This window comes from Neofelis nebulosa, chromosome 5, assembly GCF_028018385.1.
Source record: "Neofelis nebulosa isolate mNeoNeb1 chromosome 5, mNeoNeb1.pri, whole genome shotgun sequence".
NCBI classification, from domain to species: Eukaryota; Metazoa; Chordata; class Mammalia; order Carnivora; family Felidae; genus Neofelis; species Neofelis nebulosa.
The window spans coordinates 87940907-87967230 of record NC_080786.1 but is presented as its reverse complement, the minus strand read 5'-3'; the positions used below and the strand labels follow the sequence as shown (position 1 = coordinate 87967230).

At 38.3% G+C, this 26324-nt stretch overlaps 2 protein-coding genes across 15 annotated transcripts in view; one reads left to right on the top strand and one right to left on the bottom strand.

The window, feature by feature from the left end:
• The window catches only part of FYTTD1 (forty-two-three domain containing 1), a 29908-nt gene extending 15881 nt beyond the window's left edge, over window positions 1-14027 (bottom strand). The window contains exons 1-2 of one of the 2 annotated variants that reach the window (XM_058731066.1): window positions 13772-14027; window positions 8650-8778 (exon numbers count right to left, since the gene is read on the bottom strand). In XM_058731066.1, coding sequence (XP_058587049.1) covers window positions 8650-8778; window positions 13772-13877 — 235 coding nt within the window. In that variant the 5' untranslated portion in view covers window positions 13878-14027. Of the gene's footprint in view, window positions 1-8649; window positions 8779-12753; window positions 13103-13771 lie in introns of those variants that run through there. The other variant, XM_058731067.1, reaches the window with a different exon arrangement.
• Window positions 14028-14169: 142 nt separating this feature from the next.
• Window positions 14170-26324, top strand: part of RUBCN (rubicon autophagy regulator) — a 70345-nt gene continuing 58190 nt past the window's right edge. For 12 of the 13 annotated variants that reach the window (XM_058731040.1, XM_058731036.1, XM_058731035.1 and 9 more), the window contains exon 1: window positions 25133-25398. In XM_058731040.1, the coding sequence (XP_058587023.1) occupies window positions 25334-25398 (65 nt within the window). In that variant the 5' untranslated portion in view covers window positions 25133-25333. Of the gene's footprint in view, window positions 14597-25132; window positions 25399-26324 lie in introns of those variants that run through there. The other variant, XM_058731039.1, reaches the window with a different exon arrangement.

Below are 26324 nucleotides of genomic sequence, written 5' to 3'. Positions count from 1 at the left end.
ATAAAGTACAAATGAAAATAAAAGTTACCCATTATCTTATCACCCTGGGATAACCACTAACATTGTATGTCTTTCTTGTCTTTTACTCCTACACATTTACAAAGTTAACATTTTTAATTTCAACTATTTTTAAACAATTCAAAAGACTTTCACAGAGGTAATTCACAATTTTGTAGTACCAAGTGCCTAGAAGAAACACTGAGTCAATCTTCCTGGCAACCACATTTCCTAGTCTATGTACTATTTTGTAGTAGGTATTAACACTGTATTGTGAATATTATCCCATGTCTTTTAGATTCTTTCATTGTATTATTACTGTTTCTTTTTCTTTTTTTTTTTTTTTAAAGAAGGCTCCATGCCCAATGTGGGGCTTGAACTCATCAAAAGTCACATGTTCTACCCACTGAGCCAGCCAGATGCCCTCACTGTATCATTTTTTAATGTGCCATACTTGATCCAACCAACCTCAGAACTTCACTTTAAAAAAGGAATTTTTTTTTAATGTTTATTTATTTTTGAGAGAGACAGACAAAGTGTGAGTGGGGGAGAGGCAGAGAGAGAGGGAGACACAGAATCCAAAGCAGGCTCCAGGCTCTGAGCTGTGACCACAGAGCCCGACATGGAACTCAAGCTCACAGACCTCGAGATCATGACCTGAGCCAAAGTCAGACACTTAATCAACTAAGCCACCCAGGCGTCCCTCACTTCACTTATTTCTAATGTTAAACTACTATAAATGTTACAATAACATTATAGATAACATTTTCTGGGGGATAAAGATGCAACAAACTTTTATTTAACTCATTAATAAGAGCACAGCAGGGAAACAAATCCATTCAAAAGGAAATTTGGAAAAACTAGATTTTATATTCAGTGGAGGAAAAAAAAAGAATGCTTAAATAAGACAGCTTTATTAAACAAAACTGGTAACTGTCTTTCTACAGGGGCAAAAAAGCATGATTTTTCAGGGTTATTTTTTCTACTGGACAATTAAAAAAACCTGTACTTTATTTGTTATATATAAATTTACCTCTAATTTTACAGAGCTGCCAAGTTATCAGTAATATGAACTAACAACATTATAAGAGCATATGTTAATTTTTCCATTTTTTATTTATTTTTATTTTTTAATGTTTATTTTGAGAGAGAGCATGTGCACATGTGCGAGAGCAGGGGAGGGGCAGAGAGACAAAAGGGAATCCCAGGCAGGCTCCGTGCCATCAGCACAGAGCCTAATACAGGGCTCAAACTCACAAACCACAAGATAATAACCTGAGCCAAAATCAAGAGCCATGCAGGCACCCCAATTTTTAAAGTAGGCTCCACGCCCAGTGTGAGGCCCAACACAGGGCTTAAACTCATGACCCTGAGATCAAGACCTGAGCTGAGATCAAGAGTCAGATGTTTAACCAACTGAGCCACCCAGGCACTCCTGATATGCTGTATCAAATGGTAAAGGAAGTTAAGGATTCTGATTCATATTTTTAAAAATCCCCTCTAGAATGACTATTTATTCATAGTCCCAGGAACATAAGGGTGCCACTTTTTCCCTATCGTTGATAACACTGAATATTCTTTTTAATCTTTATCACTTAGTATTTGAAAAAAAAAATCTTGGGGCGCCTGGGTGGCGCAGTCGGTTAAGCGTCCGACTTCAGCCAGGTCACGATCTCACGGTCCGTGAGTTCGAGCCCCGCGTCGGGCTCTGGGCTGATGGCTCAGAGCCTGGAGCCTGTTTCCGATTCTGTGTCTCCCTCTCTCTCTGCCCCTCCCCCGTTCATGCTCTGTCTCTCTCCGTCCCCAAAATAAATAAAAAAAAAAAAAAAAAAAAAAAAAAACGTTGAAAAAAAAAAAAAAAAGAAAAAAAAAATCTTGTCTTATTTGGTAGTTTACTAGTGAGAATGGACCTTTCTATGTGTTTTTGGCTATCACTATTCTTCCATTCATGAACTGTCATGCTCCTAAGTCAGTTTTCTGGGGTCAAGTTCTAATATCCTTTGATGCTTTGCAAGAAGAATTACGTTAAATTTATAATTAATTTTTCAATAATTAACATGTTTACAATATTCATGAATATAGTATGTCTTTCCACTTCTTTTGAGACTAAACTGGCTCAGTAAAGCTTTAATCTTTTCCTCACATAAGTCTTGTATATTTCTTATTAAGGTTATTAACTAGGTATTTTTACTTTTTTTTTTTTTTGGTCAATCACAAAAAAAGATCCCTTTTCTAATAATAATTTTCATACTCTCATTCTTGGGGTGACAGAATGCTATTGAGTTTTAATTAACAACTTTTAATCAGTCATCCCACTGAACTTACTTTTTAGTTCTATAGGCTTTCAAATTATTTCTGGGGATTACTAAGCAACAACCATTATTATCTACAAATGATACTGTCTTCTTTTTTCCAATAATTATACCTCAAATTCTTCTATTTCTTAATGCAATAGCCAGAAATTTCAGAGACCCATGCTAAGTGACAACTGTGATACTGGGCATTTTTATTTTAACTCTAATTTTGGGGAAAGTGTCTTCAGAATTGTATCCTGTATAATACTACACATCTACAATACAGTAACAGGTCTTCTAACACAAAAGTTTCATGTCCAAACTAAAAGCTAAAATAGTTTTCTTTACTAAAGGATTTCTTAGGACTAACATGTGTGATGAATCTCTAAGTTGGGTATAACAGTGTATGTATTCCCAAACGTATCTAATTCCAGAATGCTTTTGTGTGGTGTACCTATTTTGAGAACAGAGTTCAACAAGACAATTGGGAAAGCTTGTTATAATGGTTGAAGCATTTACCAATTTATTGCTCCCATTTCACTCTTTACTGCCTTACTTCTGTTATAGGAACATTTCTCTTACCAACTGGCATAATGTTAAGCTTTGTAAGTAGAGGGCACTGGACCGTCTTTAAAGAAAGAATTTTTATTTTTACTTCCAGATTCCAGTGTATACCTCAAGACTCATTCTGTTGCACGGAACATCCAGTGGTACTCATTTATCCCTCCCCTGTAAGCTGAGACTACAGTGAAGCAAGAGAAGAACGAAAGGCGCAAAATCTAAGTGTGAGCGACGCCTTAAATTTTGGGTTCTAGGCATCTATCTAGATCTACTCCTAGGCCCAACTCATCCTCCACTGAATTTAAGTCGCATCACACTCACAGATGGCTTCCTAGTGATTTCCACCAGCATGGCAACTCAGTGTGACAGGGAGTCCTTCCAGATTTGTTCCTTTTTTTGGGTTCTCTGCCTCAACCCCAAAGTGCAGATGCTATTACTTTTATAATGAGGAAAAAACACAACTTTTAAAATTTTGAAATAAAATTGTTTTGTTTTGTTTTTAGTTTTATTTAAGTAATCTCTACACCCAACGTGGAGCTCGAATTCACAACCCCAAGACCAGGAGCTGCATGCTCTTCTGACTGAGCCAGCCAGACACCCCCTGAAAATCAAATTACTGTTATTATATGTGTTATTTCCTTCTAGAATTGCAACCAAATAAAGATTAAGCATATTGACGAAACTTGTCTAATTAAATCTACAACTACTATTTTTATTTGTATTAAATAATGAAACAGATACCATTAACTCTGCTAATGCATTGGGCCGAGTACTTTAAACGAGAACTTGATGAGATTGACGCTAACATCTTAATTTTGCAGGTGAGTGAAGTGAGGTGAAGAACAGTGACTACCCAGATGTCACAGAAAATGGCACAGTTACTGCTCTAAGCACCAGTTTGCATGGCTCCAAAACTGAACATTTTCCAAACTGCAAAAACTAAAGAATAAAAAGCAAAATATAATCTAGGACACATTTCCAAAGAGAAGAAAAGCAACTATTACCAAAAAAGTGGGCTCTTAGCTAGGCATTATAAAATGGACAAAATTTGAATAGGAAGATAGACAGAAAGTTAAAAGTACAAAGACATGGATAACCATAGCATACAGAGATACAGTTTAGAATAAGGATAAGAGGGGCACCTGGGTGGCTCAGTTGGTTAAACATCGGACTCTTGTTTTCAGCTCAGGTCATGATCTCATGATTCCTGGGTTTGAGCCCCACTCTCTAAATAAATAAATAAACCCTAAAAAATTTTAGAATAAGAATAAGAAGTAAATGGATGTGGTGGGCTCAAATCAGAATGCTTCACATGGAGATAAAGAATATACTTGACAAGGAATGAGAAGTCACAGAATTCATGACCGGGTTACATTAGTCTAGAAGCAGTATCTTTTTTTTTTTTTTAAACCATATGGTCTTTTTTCTTTTTTATTTATTTTTTAACTTACATCCAAGTTAGTTAGTATATAGGGCAACAATGATTTTAGGAGTAGATTCCTTAATGCCCCTTACCCATTTAGCCCACCCCCTCTCCCACAACCCCCCCTTTTTTTTAATGTTTGTTTATTTTTGAGAGAGAGAGAGCACGAGCAACAGAGGGGCAGAGAGAGGGGAGACACAGAATCTGAATCAGGCTCCAGGCTCTGAGCTGTCAGCACAGAGCCCGATGTGGGGCTCAAACCCACAAACCGTGAGATCATGACCAGAGCTGAAGTCAAGACGCTTAATTGACTGAACCACCCCAAAATTATCTTAAACTGAATGGAAGAGGGAAGAAGGAAGGCAGTGAGACCATTCCATCTGACCATTCAGATGCTACTGTAGTACTCAAACAAGACATGATAAAGGATTGGGAGTGGAACAAAGAAATTTGAAAGTATTCCAAAAGAATGAATGAATTAGCAGAGCAAAAAGAAAGATTAAAGAGAGGAAGAATCCATTTTTATACCAAAGTTTTAAGCTTCGATGAGAAAGATGCATGAGAAAAGTCTCTTTAACAAGAATAAAACTGATTAAAAGGAGAAAAGTACAAGACAGAATTCTATTCCTGGGTGCTTTCTATTTCTGAGTGCTATAGTCACTGTTCCCATACTCATTATCCTTTCCACTTTTATTTCTATGAGTGGCTTCTCCTCTACCATCTAGCAAACTTTATCATCCATTAACCCCTCCCTCCCTTTATACCTTTGAACAAACTTCACCAGCTGTACCTCAACTTTAGCAACGGTTCTATTTTTCACCTTTTCATTGTTGTGTTTCATAAAGTTAAGAAAGACCTATACATACAGCCCCAATTCTCTCCTTACCTTCTGTAAGTGACTTGTATTCTAAAAGGCATTATAAAGAGGTACTAAAGGCCTCATCTAATACAATAAGTCTTTTCTTAGTTTTTTTTTTTCTTTTTTTAAACAAGCTCTACACCCAACATGGGGCTTGACCTTATGACCCCAAGATCAAGAGTTGCATGCTCTATGAACTGAGCCAGCCAGGTGCCCCACCTTTTCTTAGTTCTCATCCATTCCAGCCCTTCTAAAAGTTCTCCTGTCTTTCCAGAGTACCTTCATTCTCAGTATTGCAACTACTACCTCTATGAAGGTCCCTTCACATTTTCAGCTGTACTAGAGCAGTTGTTTAACCCTAGTCATGTATCAGAATCACGTATGGAGCTTAAAAAAAAAAAATCCCAGGCCCTCCTTCTGCAGATTCTGCTTCAGTAGAAATAGAGTGCAACCAGAGCATTGTTCTAGTTTATAATGCTCCACAGGTGTCACCAAGGTTGAGAACAATTAAAACTAGAGACAGGAATTTTCATCTTTGAATCCTCTGCTCAATCCCTTCACGAATTTCTTTCACACATTTACTGACTTGCCTCAGTAATTTCTGGAGTCTGATTTGAGAGGTTATAAAAATCTTACACAAAGATTTGAGGGTTTTTTTGGGAAATGTCGAATCAGAATGAATGCATTACTGGCTCCTTTCCAAAGCAGTATACAAATATTTTCCTGTCTCTTCTACCTCTAAAAGAAACAGCATTCTCAAATTTTTTGGTCTCAGGACCTCTTTATACCCTTAATTATTGAGAGCTCTAGAATTTTTGTTTCTGTGGGCTTATGTTTATGGATATTATCACACTTTAGAAATGAAAACTAAATATTTAAAAACTATTTGTTATTTCATTAAAACAACAATAAACCTAATGCAGGGCAAATAACATTTTTAATGAAAAATAACAATCATTTTCTAAAAAAAAACACAAAAATATTTAAAAGGAAGGGTAGCATTGTTTTATATTTTTGCAAATCTCTTTGGTGTCTGCCTTAATAGAAGATAGCTAGATTCTCATATCTGCTACCACATTCAATTTAATTATCACACATCATGTAGACTCTGTAAAACTCCACTATATATTCATGTGAATAAGAGTGAAAATACAATTAATGTCTTAGTATCATTATAAAAATAGTTTTGACCTTATGGATGCCTTGAGTCTTGGAGATTCCCCAGGATCCCTGGACAATACTTTGAGAACTGTCACTATATGGTATTGCCCCACTGAAGAATATTTAGGTTGTTTATACAAATATTTAATGAGTGACTATATTTTGGGCAAAGATTTAGGAAGATTTTATTCACTTATTTGTTCAACCATCAAAAATGATTTATTGAGAGGGGCACCTCACTGGCTCAGTGGTATAGCATGTGACTCTTGATCTAGGGTTCTAAATTTGAGCCCCACAGTTGGCTGCAGAGATTACTTCAAAAAATAAAATATTAAAAAATAATAAGTAAAAATTATTTGAGGGGTGCCTGAATGGCTCAGTTGGTTGAGCGTCTCAATTTCAGCTCAGGTCATGATCTTGTGGTTCATGGGTTCAACCCCCGCGTCGGGCTCTGTGCTGAAAGCTCAGAGCCTGGAACCTGCTTCAGATTCTGTGTCTCCCTGTCTCTCTCTCTGCCCCTCCCCCACTCACATTGTCCCTCTCTCTCTCTCTCAAAAACAAATAAAACATTAAAAAATTTTAAAAAAATACAAAGTTACCTGGTATTTTAAAAAATAAAAATAATTTGAGAGCCTGCCAAGGGCTCTCTAAGTGTTCTCTTACCTCAAGCTAACATCCTCACTGACATTACAATGTGGAAATCTGAACTTCTAACCAATCAGAATTTGAGACAATCTCCTATCTCTCTGCACATTCAGTGACAGCAACAGCTGTTCTATTTTAGGCTCTGATACATGTAATTGGAGAACAAGCACAAGTTCAATCTTATAAGATCATAAGCTACCCCTAGATATCATTTATCTTAAGGCTCAGATCATAACCCCCATAAAAGGAAAGCTTTTCTGATCCTTCATGGACTAGATCCTATTTCACCTTATCCATTAAACCACCACTGATTTTCTTAGCACAAAATCTGTCTGAAGTCCTATAGTACTGTTGGAATTTCTCTTATGACATTTCTCAACTCCATGTTTCCTGTCTTATCTTTGTTATTAGAAATTCCTTGAAGTAAAAGATCACATCTTTAAATATCCTGAGAACCTGGTCAGTTCAAGAAATTTATCACATATTTAACATATGGCTAGTGTAAACAAATGTATTTCTGGCTTATATGATTTTCTTTGAAGTTATTTTAAAGCAAATCATATATAATATGGTATGCTGAATAACATAAGTCTTTAAATATAAATCACTGGAATTAAACATTCATTTGCTACAACTAGATTATGTCACAAAATTTACTTGTTTATATTTAAAAAATTAGAGAAGAATAAAATTTTTTGTAGGGTCTAACCTCAGTTACAAACATATTTTGAGAGTATGATGGCATATTAACTGTTAGATATAGAACTAAATACAATCATGTTAAACCCACTGATAATGATTTTTTATGTTTTTTAACACAGGATAAAACCCAACTTGGAGCTAGTTTATGAAACATTTTTTACATGTGTAAAAAAAAGATCTAGAGTTTTTTTTTTTTTAATTTGAACAAAAGGTTATTCTAAAACACTAATATAACTGCAAAAAATAAATTAGTCATATACAGTTAGTAGGGTTCAGTTATTGCTTTAAATTCATTTTGGAACAAGATAGTTATAAATAAATAAGCTTCCAAAGTGCCAAAATTAGCTATATACGTAGAGTTCCAAGATCATTAGGTCATATCTAAGGCACTCTATTCCGAGTGTTACCTCTGGAGGATTTAACAAATCCTATAAAGTCCTAGATGATAATGCAAACACTCTGGAAATATTTTCCATGTAGAAGTCTCCACACACTTAAAAAGTTCTCATACAGAAAAGGGAGTTTGTTTCCTGTAACTCCATAGAGTTAATAGGTAGGCATGATTCAATTCAAATTAAAAGAACTTTGTAGTAAATAGAGCTATCTCCAATAATGGAGTTGTCTTTTGAGGTGGTATGCTTTCACTGAAGATGTGGATGCTGGAGTTATGTAACTATTCACCAGATAAACTATTAAAGAAACACCTGAGGAGGAGCTAAAACCTCATGATATGTAAGATCCTTTACAATACTGTAGCCCTAAATATAATTTATACTATTTATACATTGGGGTTACTTTAAAAATCCCATAATACTGTTAAGAAACAGGGTTATCACCTACTTAAGGCAACTTAACATGTTTACCAGATTTCAATATTAGACAAAAATCTGAAAGTAATCACAAAGGGTACTAACATATTTCCTCCATGTTTTAAGTATGTATTAAAAATAATACACTATGAACCCACAAATAACAGATCTTTATTGAAGCTTACTTGTAAAACTTACCAGAATTCTGTTGGATTCCCCATCGTACTCTCATCCTGAATTGTCGGGCACTACTTTGTTGGAGTCTTCTATTTAGTCTTGGAAAATTCTGCTTTTTTCCCTCCTTTCGATTCAATTTGATGATATCATCTGTGATATAGGAAATGTAATTATTTTCATTTTAACTTAATGACTCAATCACTCAGTCTCATTTTCTTTTTTTTTTTTTTAGGTTTATTTATTTTTGAGAGAGAGAGACACAGAGTGTGAGCCGGGGAGGGGCAGAGAGAGACGGAGACACAGAATCCGAAACAGGTCCAGGCTCCAAGCTGTCAGCACAGAGCCTGAGGTGGGGTTCGAACCCATGAACTGCGAGATCACAACCCAAGCCGAAGTCAGATGCCCAACTGACTGAGCCACCCAGGCATCCCACTCAGTCTCAATTTCTAGTTGATAGATTTCCCAACTTCTTTGCTACTTTGAAAGCACTTTCCTAAGAGGATAATAATAAGATAAAAAAAAAATCAGCCAATATACTTGGAATACTAAAGAAAGGTTTGGTAGGAAAAGTTCAAATCAATCGCCCAAAGCAGATATACCAATTAATAAAGATGTCCATTATCCCTAGTATTTATCAGACACATAAATAAGCAAAAATCTGTTTACAAAAATTTTATTTACTTTCCACAATCACAGAAGTCTCCAGTTTTTAAGCTTTTTAAAAAAATGTTTATTTATTTTGATAAAGAGAGAGCACAAGCAGGGGAGGGGCAAAGAGGGAGGTAGAGAGAGAATCCCAAGTAGGCTCCATGCTGTCAGCACAGAGCCCAACACAGGGCTCAAACCCACAAATGATGAGATCGTGACTCAGCCAAAATCAAGAGTCAGATGCTTAACCAACTGAGCCACCCAGATTCCCCCAAGTCTCCGGTTTTTAAAGATGACCATCTTGGGGCACCTAGTGGTTCACTCAGTTAAATATCCGACTTCTGCTCAGGTCATGATCTCACAGCTTGTGGGTTCAAGCCCCTCGTGGAGTCTGTGCTAACAGCTCAAACAGAGCCTGGAACCTGTTTTGGATTCTGTGTCTCCCTCTTTCTCTCTCTGCCCCTCCCCGACTCACATTCTGCCTCTCTCTCAAAAATAAACATTAAAACAAAGTTTTAAAATTATGGAAACAGACAAGTAAACAGCAAATATGAAATCAAAAAACTACATGATTAAGGTATAGCACAAAAAGAAAATACTATGGGTTCTCCACTCTTCTAGCAAAATAATTCAGGGTTATCTTGTTTTTCTTTCTACCTGATCCTTCAAAGCCTCACTTTCAAACTCTCCTACCAAAGTAATTCACAAACATAACATTGCTCTAAAACCACAGCACAACAATGTGAATGAAGGTCAGGAAACTATACTCTAGATTTCTATTTACAAATGTTAAAGTTACTAGAAGCCAAAAATACTCAAATACCCAAATAACTAAATTAAATAAATATTAATAAATATTTATTAACAAATATTAATAAAATTTTATTTCTCTCAATTTTTCAGGGTGCCTGGCTGGCTCAGTTAGAAGAGCATGTGACTCTTGATCTCAGGGTCATAAGTTCAAGCCCTGTGTCAAATACTTTCTCCACAGTCCCAACTCCAATATTACGTTTGATAATTGATAAAGCAAATAGACCTGGTCAACAGCTTCATAAAATTTCACAAAACTAACTAACTTCTATCATTTTTTCCAAGCTGCTCTAAACACAAAGAACCTAACAACTATATGAATATAGTCTTTTCTAAAGTAAAAGAAGCAATTATATATTATAGGGATCCTTTCTTATATATTACTACATTACCTAACCCAGCAGTAATCTTTAAAACTTCATCACAAATATTCATTAAAATAATTCGAATCTCCCCAAAGTAGTTTATCTTCTTGAGATCAGTCCTTCAATATACATAAATTCATCCAGGTTAAAGACACTCAAAAACACTTATTTTAAAATAAAAAGGCTTCATGAAATCAGATACATGAACATGTTAAATTCTCAAGAGACAGGGAATATTTTTGAACACTTTCAAAACACTACTTTCCTTTAACAAGTGCTACTTATTCTTCACCAGAAGTCTGAAATCTCAGAGCCATGAAAGTACACACAAAAAAATGAATTTGCTGGGAACCATTAAAAAAAAGAGGCAGAGTATAATTTTGACTAACAAGGTTATTTTTGAAATACGGCATTTTAGAGTATAAACATAACTAAAAATTAAAAGTAGCAGGGGCACCTGACTAGCTTAGTCAGTAGAGCATGCAACTCTTGATCTCACGGTCATGAGCCATAAATTGGGCATGGAGCGTACTTAAAATAAAAAAAGATAAAAAATAAAAAAAAATTTAAAAGCAGCAAAGCATACAAATATAAAATTGTTTTATATTTAAATGCTTTATTATCTAAATCCTCAAGTTAAATGATCTATTATGGATTCTTCCAATTTAAAAGAAGAAAATCGCTTTTTCCTACTCAGGTAGACAGAGTATGTATCAAAACAAAAATTCATTACAATGAGCTACTTTTATGAAAAAGTTTCTTCCATGAATATATATATGTGTATATATGTATACATATGTTGTCCATGTATATATATAATATACGTGTATGTATATAACATATAATGTATGTATATATATGTATATATATTATTTTTATATATGTATATATATTATTTATATATATATGGTAATAATAGGGGCATATACATGGGCCATACACAGTAATAACATATATATACATGATAATAGGAGGATATATATGGCAATAAGAGTACCTAACATTGCACATGTATTCATTTAATTCTCACAAGAATTCTATGAAGTATTATAATACCTATTTTAAAATTAAGAAACTGAGCCAGAGTGAGGCCACCTATTGGTAACCTCGGTAGATATATATAAATATTCATATAATTCATACAGCCACCATTTAAAACAAACAAAAATCGTATTCTAAACCTCTGCAGACCTGATAAAATGGAATATTCACAAAGCATGACTGTCTAAAATAGGTATTTTATTTCTCTCAATTTCTCAGGGTGCCTGGCTGGCTCAGAAGAGCATGCAACTCTTGATCTCAGGGTCATAAGTTCAACCCCATGTCAGGTGTAGAGACTACTAAAAAAATACACTTAAAAAAGCAGGTATCATCTCTTCCTCCCATTTCTGTAAAATTCTCAACTTAAAAAAAAAAAAAAAGGAAAGAATGCTATATATTCTTGGGAGAGAAAAGAAACCAAGGTCTATTTTAGCTATCCACAGCACTTCATTTCTACCTCAAAGAAAATTATCCCTGTTTTCTTCACTTGAACATCCTAACCACCAAACAAAATGCGTTAAAAAAAGAACCTAGAAACTTGAGAAATGAATTGGTTATGAAAATACATGTTTAACGTTTCCTGCAACATCTACAGGGTTTTTGTTTTTGTTTTTTTTACTTGTATGATTTGGGACAAGTTATTTTCCTATGGCTCAGGTTTTGTAAAATGGGAATAACAACGATGGCTTATATCATGTTTATATGTAAATATAGTGCTTACTGTGTACCAGGTACTGTTCTAAGCAGTTTACATATGCCTATTAAATCATTTAACATAGCAACCCTCTGAGGGAGATAAGCACGGTCATTATCATCATCTTTTTACAGATGAAACACCGAGAAACAAGTTCCCTGTGACCACATGGGCTAGTAAGTGGCAGAGGATCTGAATTGAGACAGTGTGGTTCTGGATTCAATGCTCTTTACTATTAGGAGCACATACCTCAAGAGTTACTAGGAGGCTAAACTGAGTTAACACACATAAAATGTTTCGTTCAGTGCCTGCAAGGTAGTAAGTGCTCAATACTACTTGTTATTATATTCTTCTTGGCCTTAGCTGAAAAGGTTTCTCATTTCTTTAGAGCTCATTACTATAAACAAGACAAGACTTGAGGCCAAACCTATTATTTCTGATGATTTACTTAATTCACATATTGGATTCTGACGTGCACTAATCACAGAAATCCAAGAGTTCTTGAGTTTTGACAAAAAAACAAACAAACAAAAACTGTGCAGATGAACCACAGCAAAAGAAAAATACCTTCCTTGGGAAAGTTACACCTCTGCATCCGCCTCTCGAGTACTTATCCGAAAACCTGCAAGCCACCGAAAGCACTGGCAGAACTAACTCTATCTAATACCCATAACTTGAATTTTGACAAAAAGAGAATAATTTTCAGGCCAGCTAATCCAGAGACTAATGCCTCACCTGTGTTAGGTCTGAATTTTCAACTGAATCCCCAACCCTCCTCCTTTTTCCATAATCCTCACCAAACCACCCCACTCATGGGCTAGACCCCATTGCTTCTCCCGGCTTCCCGTTAATCCGTGTCAGTCTCCGTCAGTTTTTGCTTTTTTCCTAATTAGCAAACTTTAAGACTGATTAAGGAGCGCTCCTTTCTAGGCACCTCCTAGTAACACACCATCTGAGGAAGCCCTTGTCTGACGGTATTTTCTGAAAAACGCTCTCGGGTCCGCGCCCCCGATGTGGCCCCGAGGTCTGGCGCCCGTCAGAAATGGCCAACTCCCGGGGGCGTCTCTGCGTTTCTCGCACCGCGCCAGGCGTAGGCCTGGCCACACAAAATGCCCAACAAGCCCTCCTCCGGAACCAGCGACTCTAACCGAACGCAGACCCAGCCGGACTCTCAAAGGGCTTTCTTCAGGAGGGATGGCTTGGTCGGACCTTTCCCCTCGCTCGCCTGATAACGCCCACAGCGAACACGCTCGAGGGGAAACCCGAGGAGTTTTCCTCACAAAGAGCCGGGGTCGCCCAAGAGTGGTAGCGCCCCTCGACCCTCCACCTCCCGGCCCGCAGCGCCATCCGCCCCCACTGTCCCTGCACAGACACGGCCCCGCCGAGGGGACGCCCGGGTCCCTCCGGCCCGACCGCGGCAGCGGCTGGCGCTCCCCTTGTCCCCACGGGCCCTCACTTGGTTCCGCCCACCCGCAAAAAAACTCGACCGACAACTGCGGCCAACCGCCCCTTCCCCCACAAACCGCGCTACTTGGTTCCACCCACACCCTCCCCCCACTCCAACTCGGTCCAACTCGCTCCTTACCCAAAGACATATCAATTTTGTCAAGGTTTTCATTGCTGCGGGCTTTCGCCGCCGCCGGTGGCGGGGTCGTCGTGGCTCCCACTAACCGGGTACCAAACCGGTTCATGGTTGGGGACGTCGCGCTGGAACAGTCAGCGGAGAAGGCCAGAAACTGAGACCTGCCACCTCCCACTCACGCACGCAGACTAGCTGCACCGAGGGAACGCGCACGCGTGCTGGCCGCGCCTTCGCTCTCCCACCCGCGGCTGCGGGAGGGGGGCGGGTTGCGGGGGGGTGAGGCTACAGAGACGAGAGGCCGGCGAGAGCGGCTACACGCGGGGACATGATCCTAGCGGCCCTTGATGGACCGGAGGAAACATTGCACCCCTGCTCTGGGCGCTTGCAAGGGCCGCTGTTTTCGCTATTTCCCTTTCCGCTCAAATTGGGGAATACTGGACCCTGAGCGCGTCGGAGTCGCATGCCTTAAATGAGATTGTGTTCCTCCACTCCTTCCTGCTACAGAAAGGCTCCTTAAGCTTTGGTACACACGAACCTTTCACACCCTACTGCAATGCAGCCTCAGAGGCAGGGTAGACCCCATCCAGCTTAGATTGCAGAACTGCGACCCAGCTCCCCTCTCCCAGGCCAGCTCCTCCACCTGCAACATGCGGAGTCGCCTCGTCTGCACGCAGAAGAAAAGATGCAGTGACAATTCTTGCGTCACCTTACCAATAAAAGCAAATGCTAACGTTTCCCGTATCTGTACCACTTCTCAACCGGTACTGTTAAAACATTTTGCACGGTACTAGCTACCTTAATAACACTTCATCTTCCCTTGGGAGAGGGGTAAGTACCTCTGCTTGTTTGGCTGCATTTTTCTCTAATTCATTTGTGTTGGGAATTGATGGGATTCGTTTTTCTTTCTAATCATCCTTGTAGGAAAACTTCATAATATTTTATGAATTTCTACATAATAACTTTTTTTCGTATTTACAAAACATGATTATTTTCTCTCTTCTTACCTCTTTCTCCTCCAAAGCAACTGTGCTTGTATGGAAGCATTTAGGTTATATTACCCTCATAACAGCTTAAAACTATCTAAGACATTTGCATCTAAGGAAAAAAAAAAAAAAGGACAGGTATTCCTCCATTTAGAAATCTCCGCCACTTTTCTCCTGTCTACTTCCTAAAATTTTATTTGCATAGAAATAAACCCGTGACGTAAAGCATCTCAAAACCACAGTACCCTGCACTTAATTTTTCCCCCCATGACAAAAATATAACCATATAAGAAGAGTGAATCAACCCAGGACACATCTATGAAGCAGTACAAGAAACTTTAATGGTAAAGGAAGGTTTGCACTAAAAACTCAAGAACAATATTTGTCATGTCAAGGAGAGTAGCATATATGCTCTTAGCACAATGTGCTTGATTTTGTTACTATTCCACCCAGCAGCCACCACCCCTCTCCTGACTGCTAAGAACTAGGGAAAATGGGTTATGGAGATAAAAGTATGAGGGAGACCTAGATTTTATTGAGTGGTACCTTTTTCACTCACTTCATTTACTGTGTGAGGTTGGGAGACTGTCTGGGTCTCATACTCATCTGCAAAACAAGAATTAGTTATACTAAATGCATACATTATACTTAATTATTTTTGGATTTCTTAGGGTTCAAAAATCTTCTAAGCATGAAAACATTTTTCTCCACACTATCATTCTTCTCCTAGAAATAACTTCTATAATCTCTGGTTATTTGTGAGAGTAAACTACAGGGAAGAACATTAGGTTTTTAATTTTATGAAGGAAACTGAATGTATTTAGAGTTTCGATGCATTCTGTACTTCAGGTATTAATAGGACATAATAAAAATCCCAAATGTATAAAATCCTACCCACCACCTATATATATATATATATATATATATATATGTAAAATATATATTGTTATATACATAATATATATAAAGATTCCCTTTTATCCTTATCTTCTCCCCAAAACTGAAGCTCTTCTCCAAATTTCCTTAACTTTAAAAGGAACATGCCCAAATATTTCATTAAGCAATCCTAGCTGTTGTGTGTCAGACTTTGAGATTTCCCCAAAGGCTGAGGGTCTCAGAATCTCAGAGCAATCACCCAGATTCCAAAGGGAAAAACAAGAGGCATTGTAAAAGGATAGGTCAGTCACACACAAAATAGTAGAAAACAAAACAGCAACCTGAGACACATCCAGCAAAAGTGAAGTGAGAGACAAGATAAGAAATCAGAACTGGGGCTTGTCTGAGAAGACAATCAGCCAGCTACAAGGGCTGGAGTTAAAAGGTTGACCCTGTATTTTCTGGGGCATGAGAGGTAGCTATTCATTTAATCATATATTCATTGAACACCAGGTATTGTAAAATGATAAGTAAGATGGGTTCAGTCCGTATCTTCATACAGTTTGCAGAACAAAAAATATTTTCTGAGCACCAGCTGTAAATAAATACAGTACTGTGCTGGACACTGAACATACAGCCATTGTCTGCTGTATAGCAGTTCAGCAGCTTCATGTAAGTCAGAATAAACACCGAAATCAAGCAGCTGCCCTTTTTAGAGGCTTGATGTCATACATCATAGATAAGGCCATGTCTAGGATTGCCAGAAAAAATACAAGATCAATTAAATTCGAATTTCAGGTAAACAATGAATAAATAGCAATGTTTTTTTTTTGTTTTTTGTTTTTTGTTTTTTTACTACATGATGTTGCATGCAATATTTAGGATGTGTTTATATTAAACATTTATTATTTATCTGAAATTCAAATTTAACTGGGAGTCTTATATTTTTATTGACTAAATCAGGCAACCTTAACATCATACTTTTCTATCAACAGGTTTCAGCTCTCTTTTTATAATGTGCATAGAGATCCACATTCTCTTCAAAGGTGATCATAATTCATGTATTTCACTTCTTACTATTTTTATTAGTTCGATATTTCTTCTAAGCCCCCCTTTTCTCAGCTTTGTTGAAGTATAACTGACAGACAATAAAAGACATATTTAAAGTGTGTAGTTTATACAGGTGTACGGTGTATAGACCTGTGAAAACACCACCATACTCAGGAGAATAAACATATCTATCATTCCGACAAATTTTCCTGTGCCCCTTTGTAATCCTTTCTCCAACCATTACTTAAACAACCATTGATACTGTAGATTAATTTGCACTTTCTAAAATTTTACATAAGTAGGATCCTACAGTATATACTTTTTAAAATCTGGATTACTTCCCTCAGCATAATTGTTTCCAACCTGTATGCCTTTTATTCTTTTGCTTGTCTTATTACACTGGCTGGGGATGCCAGTACCATATTTAAAAGGAGTGGTGGGAGTGAGCATCTTTGCCTCATTACAAATCTTTGCCTCATTACAAAGTTTATTTATTTTGAGGTGGGAGGAAGAGAGAGAGAATCCCAAGCAGGTTCTGTAATATCATCACAGACCCTATGCAGGCCTCTATCTCATCAACTGTGAGATCATGACCTGAGCCGAAATCAAATATTGGACACTTAACTAATTGCTTTTTGCCATAAAATATCATGTTAGATTTTTTTGTAGATGCCCTTAATCAGGTTGAAGAAGTTTCCTTGTACTCCTGGTTTGCAGAGAGTTTTAATGAGTGAATGTTGAATTTTATTTAATACTTTTTCTGCATCTTTTGAGATGACCAAATGGGGTTTTTAATTTTTTATTATTTTTTTTTTCAAATGTTGAACTACTCTTGCATTTCTAGGATAAAACTACTTGGTCATGGTGTATTATCCTTTTAATATATTGTTGGATTTGTATTGCTAATGTTATGTCAAGGATATTGTTTTTCTTTTCATGAGTAATATTGAGTGTAGTTTCCTTTTCTTGTAATGTCTGTCTGATTTTGGTATCAACCCTTGCTTTTCAAATTTTTGTAATTTTGTAAAATTTACATTACACCGGGATAATAAGGGATTTAGGGTATAATTTGTATCATCTGTAGGTATAATTACCATTATACCTAATTCTTTTAAGCTACTTGCATGCACAGTACAGTTTTTCTTCGTTTTTGCTCGGTTCTTCTCGTTCTACCCCATTTGCCACTATATCTTCTGCAGTAGCTTTTTCTTTGCCTCTCTGCTATAGCTTCCTGTTCCTCTTTTGTGTCCCTTTTCCTTTGTTCTAAGCTTTTATAGCTGTTCTAGTCTTCTGGCTCTTAATCTCTAGTTTCATTCATTCATTTGTCCAAACAGAGTTTGAGTTCCTACTATGTGCAAGACACTGCTACATCACAGTGATGCAGTAGGGCAATACAGCAGATATATGACAGGCAGGCTTCCAGGTGTAGCTGGAGGCATTACTGGTCTCCAAGCCCCTGTAAGTCCCATCAGTTTTCTCTGACTAGACAACTTGCTCTGGATGGACAGGGGAACTTGAGGGGGAGTTCTTCTTGGACTCAGGGGTTGGGTTTCTAGCTCACTCCTTATTAGGCTTTGTCTTCTCTGGGCAGGGTAGGCATCCTCTCAACCAAGGATCATAGTCAATTCACTGAATGACTAATTGTGGAATTTTCTAAAGCTAGACAAATCTACATTAGTCACACAGTTTCCCTTTATTTACATGATTGTGTTCTTTATAAAGATAAATTCTCAGGGTGCCTGGGTGGCTCAGTTGGTTAAGGATCATGGGGCCTTTAGCATTCTTTATTCTCTCCATGCTTCTTTTCCCTTTGCCCCTTGGCCTCCTTGCTCTGGGATGAAGAGCCTTGGCTGGACTCTCATCTCTCTCTTTCCCTCCTTAGAGGATCCCTTCTCTTGGCTCAGGTTTATCCAGCTGGACTTTCAGAGAGCTGGGACAGGGACATACTGAACATTCTTCTAATATATTAAGAATTGGCTCAGCCCAGAAATAAGATTTTTACAAATTTCATTGTAACTTCGCAATTTCTGAATTTGTATGCAATGGGTTTTCCCATATAATTGAATAAATGAACCAATACTAAATACTTAAAGTGGGTGAAAATGTTGCTATCAAGACAGAATAGAACCATTCAATTAAGACCTGGCAACATTCTTAAAAAGCTTTAAAAATCATCCCATTTGAGGGGTGCCTGGCTGGTTCAGTCAGCAGAACATGTGATTGACCCCAGGGTTGTGAGTTTAAGCCTCATGTTGGGTGTAGAGAACACTTTTAAAAATCCCATTTGATATGAACTACTATAAGCTTTGTTTTTTAAAAAAATATTTTTTAAGTTTATTTATTTTGAGGTGGGAGGAAGAGAGAGAGAATCCCAAGCAGGTTCTGTAATATCAGCACAGACCCTATGCAGGCCTCTATCTCATCAACTGTGAGATCATGACCTGAGCCGAAATCAAATATTGGACACTTAACTAATTGAGCCACCGTGCCCCCAAAAGATTTTCTTTAAAGGTAATCTCTGCACTCAACGTGGGGCTTGAACTCATGATCCTGAGATCAAGAGTCACATGCTCTACCAAGCTAGCCAGGCACCCCTATAAGCTTTATTAAAAGAGAAAAGGAAAAGAAAAAAAGAATTTTGGTAAATCAGTAAATGTGGTAAAATCAATGAGTTGGTTTTGGAAAAAATTGTGTAAAGACTTCTAAAAATTCTGAGCTGTGGAAAAAACAGAAATTAACTCAAAACAAATTAAAAATTAATCATTGGAGTGCCTGGGTGGCTCAGTCAGTTAAGCATCCAACTTCAGCTCAGGTCATGATCTCACAGTTCATGGGTTCAAGCCCTGCATTGGGCTCTATGCTGACAGCTCAGAGCCTGGAGCCTGTTTCAGATTCTGTGTCTCCCTCTCTCTCTGCCCCTACCTTGCTTGTACTGTCTCTCTCTCTCTCAAAAAATAAACATAAAAATTTTTTTTTAGAAATTTCCATGTGAAACTAAAATTTTGGTTACATTGATAAGGATGCAATCATGAGAAAACAAAACCATACTAAAATCCTTGCCTATTTTTTAAAAGGATCTTAAAAATCCTTGCTTATTTTCACATCTAGAAAAATGTTGTAAAAATAGTGTAATACCCATATACCCTTCACCAAGATTTACCAATAATTAAAGTTTTGCCACATAAGCTTTCTGTATACAGATGATCTGTATGACAGAGTTTTTTGGCTTTATGGTGGTATGAAAGTGATAGGCATTCAGTTGAAACTGAACTTAGAATTCTGAATTTTGATCTTTTCCCAGGCTAGTGATATTCAGTAGACACTCTCTCATGGCTCTGGGCAGCAGCCACCAGCAGGCTCCCCATCAGCCAGGTGATCAGAAAGGTAAACAATTGATACATTTACAAAGATTCCACACTCCCACAGCCATTCCATTTTTCACTTTCAGTATTCAATACATTACATGAGATAGTCAACACTTTATTATTAGATAGGTTTTGTGGTAGATGATTTTGAACAACTGTAGACTAATAATGGAAGTGTTCTGAGTATGTTTAAGGTAGGCCAGGCCAAGCTATGATGTTCAGTAGGTTAAGTGTATTAAATGCAATTTCAACTAATGATATTTTCAATTTATGATGGGCTTGTCAGGATGTAACCCCATTGTAAGTGGAGGAAGATTGGTATGCAGGCACACAGATAGCTATAATTATTATTATTTGTTGTTGGACAATCTGAGAGTAGATTCCAGACATCACAATATAGAATATGTCTCTAAGGATTTTTTTATATAATCATACTAAAATGATCAAGTCAGAAAATTTAACATTGATGCAATTCTATTCTGATGTATAGTCTATATTTAAATTTTGCCAATTATCCTTTTAACAATATATATTTTTTTCCAACCTAGGATCCAGTCCAGGTTCACATGTTGCATTTCTTTGTCCTGCCTCTTGTCTCCTTTATTTTTTTAAATTAATTTTATTTATTTATTTATTTATTTATTGATTTAGAGAGAGAGAGAGAGAGAGAGAGAGAGAGAGAGAGAGAGACAGCACAGGTTGGGGAGGGGCAGAGAGGGGGCGGAGACAAAAATCCCAAACAGGTTCCACGGGGTCAGGGGTCAGCGCTGAGACTGATTCGGGGCTCAAACCCACAAATCACAAGATCATGACTTCAGCTGAAGTCGGACACTTAACTGACTGAGCCACGCAGATGCCTCTCTTTTGTCTCCTTTAATCTGATAAAATTTGTCAGCTTTTCTTGTTTTGTTTATGATATTTACTACATTTTTGAAGATTGAAGGCAGTTATTGTATAGACTGTCTTCCAATTTGGCTTGTCTTATTTTTAACCTGTGATTAGATTCAGGTTATTCACTTTGTCATGAGTGCTGTGTAAGTGATGTGTTCTTCTAAGTATTTAACACCAGGATGCACATATCATTTTGTCTTATTGGTGATTTTAACTTTGATCACTCGATTAAAGCATGTCTGCCAGATTTCTCCCCCATTTCTAATAAGTAAATGATCTGTGGGGAGATAGTTTGAGACTGTATAAATATCCTGTTTCAGAACAAATTTCACTGATGGCTTTAGCATCCATTCATGATTCTTGCATGAATCAATTATTACAGTGGTGGCTCCAAAATAGTGATTTTCTAAGTTTGTCATTCCTCTACATTCACTAGTTGACATTCTACTGTGGAAAACATCTTTCCTTCCTCTTTTCTTTCTCCCTTTTTCTATTTATTATTTGCACACTTATGTATATATGCATGTAAATTTCTATAGAAATTCAGACCCATCCTTCATTCAAAATTTGTCTCTTGAAAAGCAAAGGGGTGAAGAGTGTAAGGGCTGTGCTTACCTTTGAAAATAATGTAGATTATGTATACATATAATAACTCATTTTGATGCTCCAGTTGTTTTTAACTTGGCCAGTGGAAGCCATTCCTTAGCTTTTAAAATTAGAATATTTAAAAAATGCTGCCAAGAATAATTTTAGTGAATATAATTTTAAAAAGCACATATTCATGACTATAATTGATATGTGTTGAATATATTTGAGAAGACTATTTCTTCAAACTATTTCTTCAAAGTTTTGGCAAATAGGTAAATGTAATGAGCTTTAAAAACCCATTATTTGAATAACTGATTCTTGAGTGAATTTGGCTTTCTACCAGTGGTATTCTTGGACCTCTTACTATTTGTATAAAATAGCATCCTAGATTTTGAAAACAAACAGACTGACCAAGATCAAATTTATTCAAGTTTTTTGACTTTTAAAATATTACTAGGGGCACCTGGTGGCTCAGTTGGTTAAGTGTCTGACTCTTGATTTCAGCTCAGGTCGTGATCTCATGGTTCATGAGTTCCGGCCCTGTGTTGGGCTCTGCGCTGACAGTGTGGACCCTGCTTGGGATTCTTTATCTCCCTCCCTGTCTCTCTGCCATTCCCCTGATCTTTCTTTCTCTCTCAAAATAAAATAAATAGGGACGCCTTGGGTGGCTCAGTTGGTAAAGCGTCTGACTTTGGCTCAGGTCATGATCTTGTTGTCAGTGAGTTTGAGCCCCACGTTGGGCTCAGTGCTGACAGCTCAGAGCCTGGAGCTTGCTTCAGAGTTTGTGTCTCCCTCTTTCTCTGCCCCTCCCCTGCTTGTACTCTGTCTCTCTCTCTCAAAAATAAATAAAACAAGGGGCGCCTGGGTGGCGCAGTCGGTTAAGCGTCCGACTTCAGCCAGGTCACGATCTCGCGGTCCGTGAGTTCGAGCCCCGCGTCAGGCTCTGGGCTGATGGCTCGGAGCCTGGAGCCTGTTTCCGATTCTGTGTCTCCCTCTCTCTCTGCCCCTCCCCCGTTCATGCTCTGTCTCTCTCTGTCCCAAAAATAAATAAAAAACGTTGAAAAAAAAAAAATTAAAAAAAAAATAAATAAATAAAACATTAAAAAATAATAAATAAATAACATTTAAAGAGATAACTATAATTAGTTACAATTTCATAACTAGTTATTTTAAAAACTATGCACCTGCAAACCCACCACTCAAAACAAAAGCTAGAGCAGACAATAACCTGAGGACCTAGCAATTCCATTTCTAGGTATGTATGAAAGAGAAGCCTTTACTTATATAAAAGAGGAGATGTGTAAGAGAATGCAGCACTGGTTACAATAGCAAAAACCTGGAAACAACCCAAATGCCTATCAATGAAAGACAGCATGAATAAACTGGTGTATTCACACAATAGACTATTATATGGCAGTCAAAATCCATGAACTATAGCGACATATGATAATACGATTAAATATTCTCAATGTAATATTAAGTAAAAAAAAGTAAGGCCCCCAAAATAAATACAGTTCAATACCCTTTTTATAAAGTTAAAACACAAAAAATTTTAAAATAATATATCCTAGGAATATAGATTGATACAAACTATATAAAAAGGGAAGCTTGGGGCGCCTGGGTGGCTTGGTTGGTTAAGCGTTCAATTCTTGATTTTGACTCAGTTCATGATCTCACAGTTTGTGGGTTTCAGCCAGGCATTGGGCTCCACGCTGACATTGCAGAGCTTGCTTGGGATTCTCTCTCTCTCCCTCTCTCTCTGCCCCTCCCCTCAACACTCTCTCTCACTCTCTCTCTCTCAATAACAAATAAAATTTTAAAAAAGGGAAGCTGTGTAATCATAAACAAGAGATTCAGGATGTGGCCACATGGGGTGAAGGAAAGCAGAGGGATGAGATGGGCGGTACATGGCTAGTGTAGATTATTATCACGTTTATTAACTGATTGCTTTAAAGAAAATAGGTGTCAACCCAGACTTGGACATAACATTTCCCAGAATTTTTACTATAGAACTCTCCCAGACTTTTATAATTTTAGATCTAGAATTTTCTGATAAAGCTTTCATGTAAATAAATATGCTAGGATCATGTGGCATTAATCTGGGATTTTATTATATGCCAAAAAAGAAGTTCATACATTTATAGAAATAGAAGGTAGTGAAATCCCAATGACTAACACTGCTTCTTCCTTAAAAAGTATAACCCTTTAGTAGGAAAGTAGGAGAAAGTTTGAACAAAGTATTTTTTATATAAATGGAAGTTGGAAATTATAATTTGCATTAAAAACCTCCTTCATTTCACTTTTAATTCACAAAAAAAGGTTTCTTAAATTTGAAAATTCCTGTAAGTCATGTATAACTTTTAATAGAATAACTAGTTTTCCATGACGTTAACCTAGATCCTTCCCTCACAGAGTAGTGCTGATTCTATCGCTTTACCATTGCTCTAATCCCAACCTCCTTCCTTTAGTCACTGCCCTAGTTCAGGCCTGGACTTGCAGACTAGTAACCCAAAGGCCACATTACATTTAGCCTACAAACGTGTTCCCCCCCCCCCCCCCCCCGCGTAATGTTTACAATAAAAAAATTGTTGCCAATATTTAAAAATCTGGAAGCTGTACTTAAAAATTCAGACTCCAGCTTCTATTGCAAAATCAGAGTATCTGGCAACTCCAGACCCATATGCCCATTTTACAACATTCAATTATAGAAAAGGTGAAACTTCCCTTCTTGGATGAGGCTTCCAGTTCTGAGTTTCTGCCACTCTCCTACAACCAGCTCACTTCACTCAGCATTACCTGTTCGGCCTCTATAGGGATTTCCAATCTCCTCTCATAGGCATTCTTCCACCCTTACCTACAACCTAGTTTTCTAAGCAGTTTTGGTGAAATCACTTGATTTTCATATCCTTAACTTGCTCCTAATTGTTTTAAGGATAAAATCCAAACTCCTTGGAATGACTCTTCATGTTCTGGGGTGCCTGCTCACCAACACCATTCTATCACCACCTCTTCTCAGCTCTTATTACTACTCAGAACCAGCACTCTCCAAACCAGCATGCTTCCTCATGCCTGGGCCATTGTTTCCACTTTCTCATTTCCTGGCTAATTCATACTTATCCTTTAAAACCCTGCTCTGACATCAATTCTCCAAAAACAAAACAAAACAAAACAAAAACAACAACAACAACAAAAAACACCTTTCCCTAAAGCCTTTTCCTCCTGTTTTTTCTTTCCGATCTCAAAACAACCCGTGCTCTTCAGTTTGTGAGCTCTTCATTAAAATGCTTGAGGTCCCCAAACACCACCGACAGGTGTTAAACCAGGGTAGGCTGAAGTGGGGTTAACGTTACTTGGATTAAGACCAGCGTTATTTCCTAGTCTAGACTTCTTATCGAGTCCGGTCCCCAAGGTGAAACGTGACAGGAGTGTGTAAAGGTTCACACCTGCACGGACTCTGGCGGTTAACATCTTTGCTCCCCATCTGGGGGCACGGCCGCGAGCACGCAGCCAGGATCTGCATCCGCCGAGAACGCGTCCTCGGATTGGATAGGGTGGTGCATGCCGGGAGCGACCGAGTCTTCGAAGTACTTGCTGGGAGTTGTAGTTCTTGGAACCGGAAGTGGGGGGTGGCGGGGATAGGAACAGCAGCTGAGGCAGTAATCACCGCGCCTGCTGTCAACTCGGGTGTAGTGCATCACCCTGAGCCCACCCACCGAGGGTGCCTCCTCCGTTCCCAGGGAGCTTCGGAAGCCCTGGGGGGCGAAGCGGCAGGGACACCTCTCTTCAGAGAGGAGACGACGTCGCAGCCCCGGATGCGGCCAGAGGGCGCGGGAATGGAGCTCGGCGGCTGCGAGGAGCGCCTGCCGGAGGAGAGCAGGTGGGCTGGGAAGGGCCGGGGGAGTCTGAGGCAGATGGATGCGCCAAATCACCGGGAGAGTTGGGAGGGCTCGGAGGGCACCAGGAGAAGTCGTGATAGACATAGGGCGATTGCTGCGGGCGACTTGTTTGGGAAGAAATTGTGAAAAGAGGGACTGGCAGGGCGTGGATAGGACGGACGAGGGAACGGGTTTGATGAGGGTAAGGGAGGGTGAGTAGAATATGTTGAGGGCAGGGGGAGCCGGAGGGGGAGGTGGGTATTGAGAGGTGCTGTGGTAAGATTTTACCGGCCAGAGTCTATAGATAGGGGTAGGGCACAGGTTGATGCCCCCAGTGAAACTTGCAGTGATAGCAAGTCGGACCAATATTGAGAAGGTTGGTGTTGTAAGAATTTCTGGGCGCAAAGGTTAGGCATTATGAGTGGCCTAGAAGGAAGCTTAGGCGGGGACGAGTGTGAAGGAGAAGTCGAGAAGGAGGGCCTGTGTATGAAAGTGGACGGTTGTAATGGCCTTGGTGTGGGGGAGGGGGCTTGCTAATGCGACTAGAAATTGTGTGTGCCGCTGTCAATGTGGCAGGACCCCTCAGCCATTTCCTTTTCATCTTCAAACCCTTCACTCCTTGCCCACAATGCAACTAAGCAATTTCACATTTATTTATACCAAACTGTTATCATCCATTTCATATTTTTTAGAAATGGAGGTTTTAAGATTTTGCAAACTACTTTGACTAAATAGTGACTTATGCTCTGTATAAGGTGCTTCCCATATTTAGGGTTTGCTTCATTGAGAAAACATCAGCAGGGAAAAATTAATGAGGTGTTGTGCCCAGGTGAAGACCTGGCTGTTTGTAAGTTTGACTCCTCTTTTATGTACACTGGTAGCTTGTGGCCTGTTGTACAAAACGTGGACTGACAAGATGGGGTTCCTG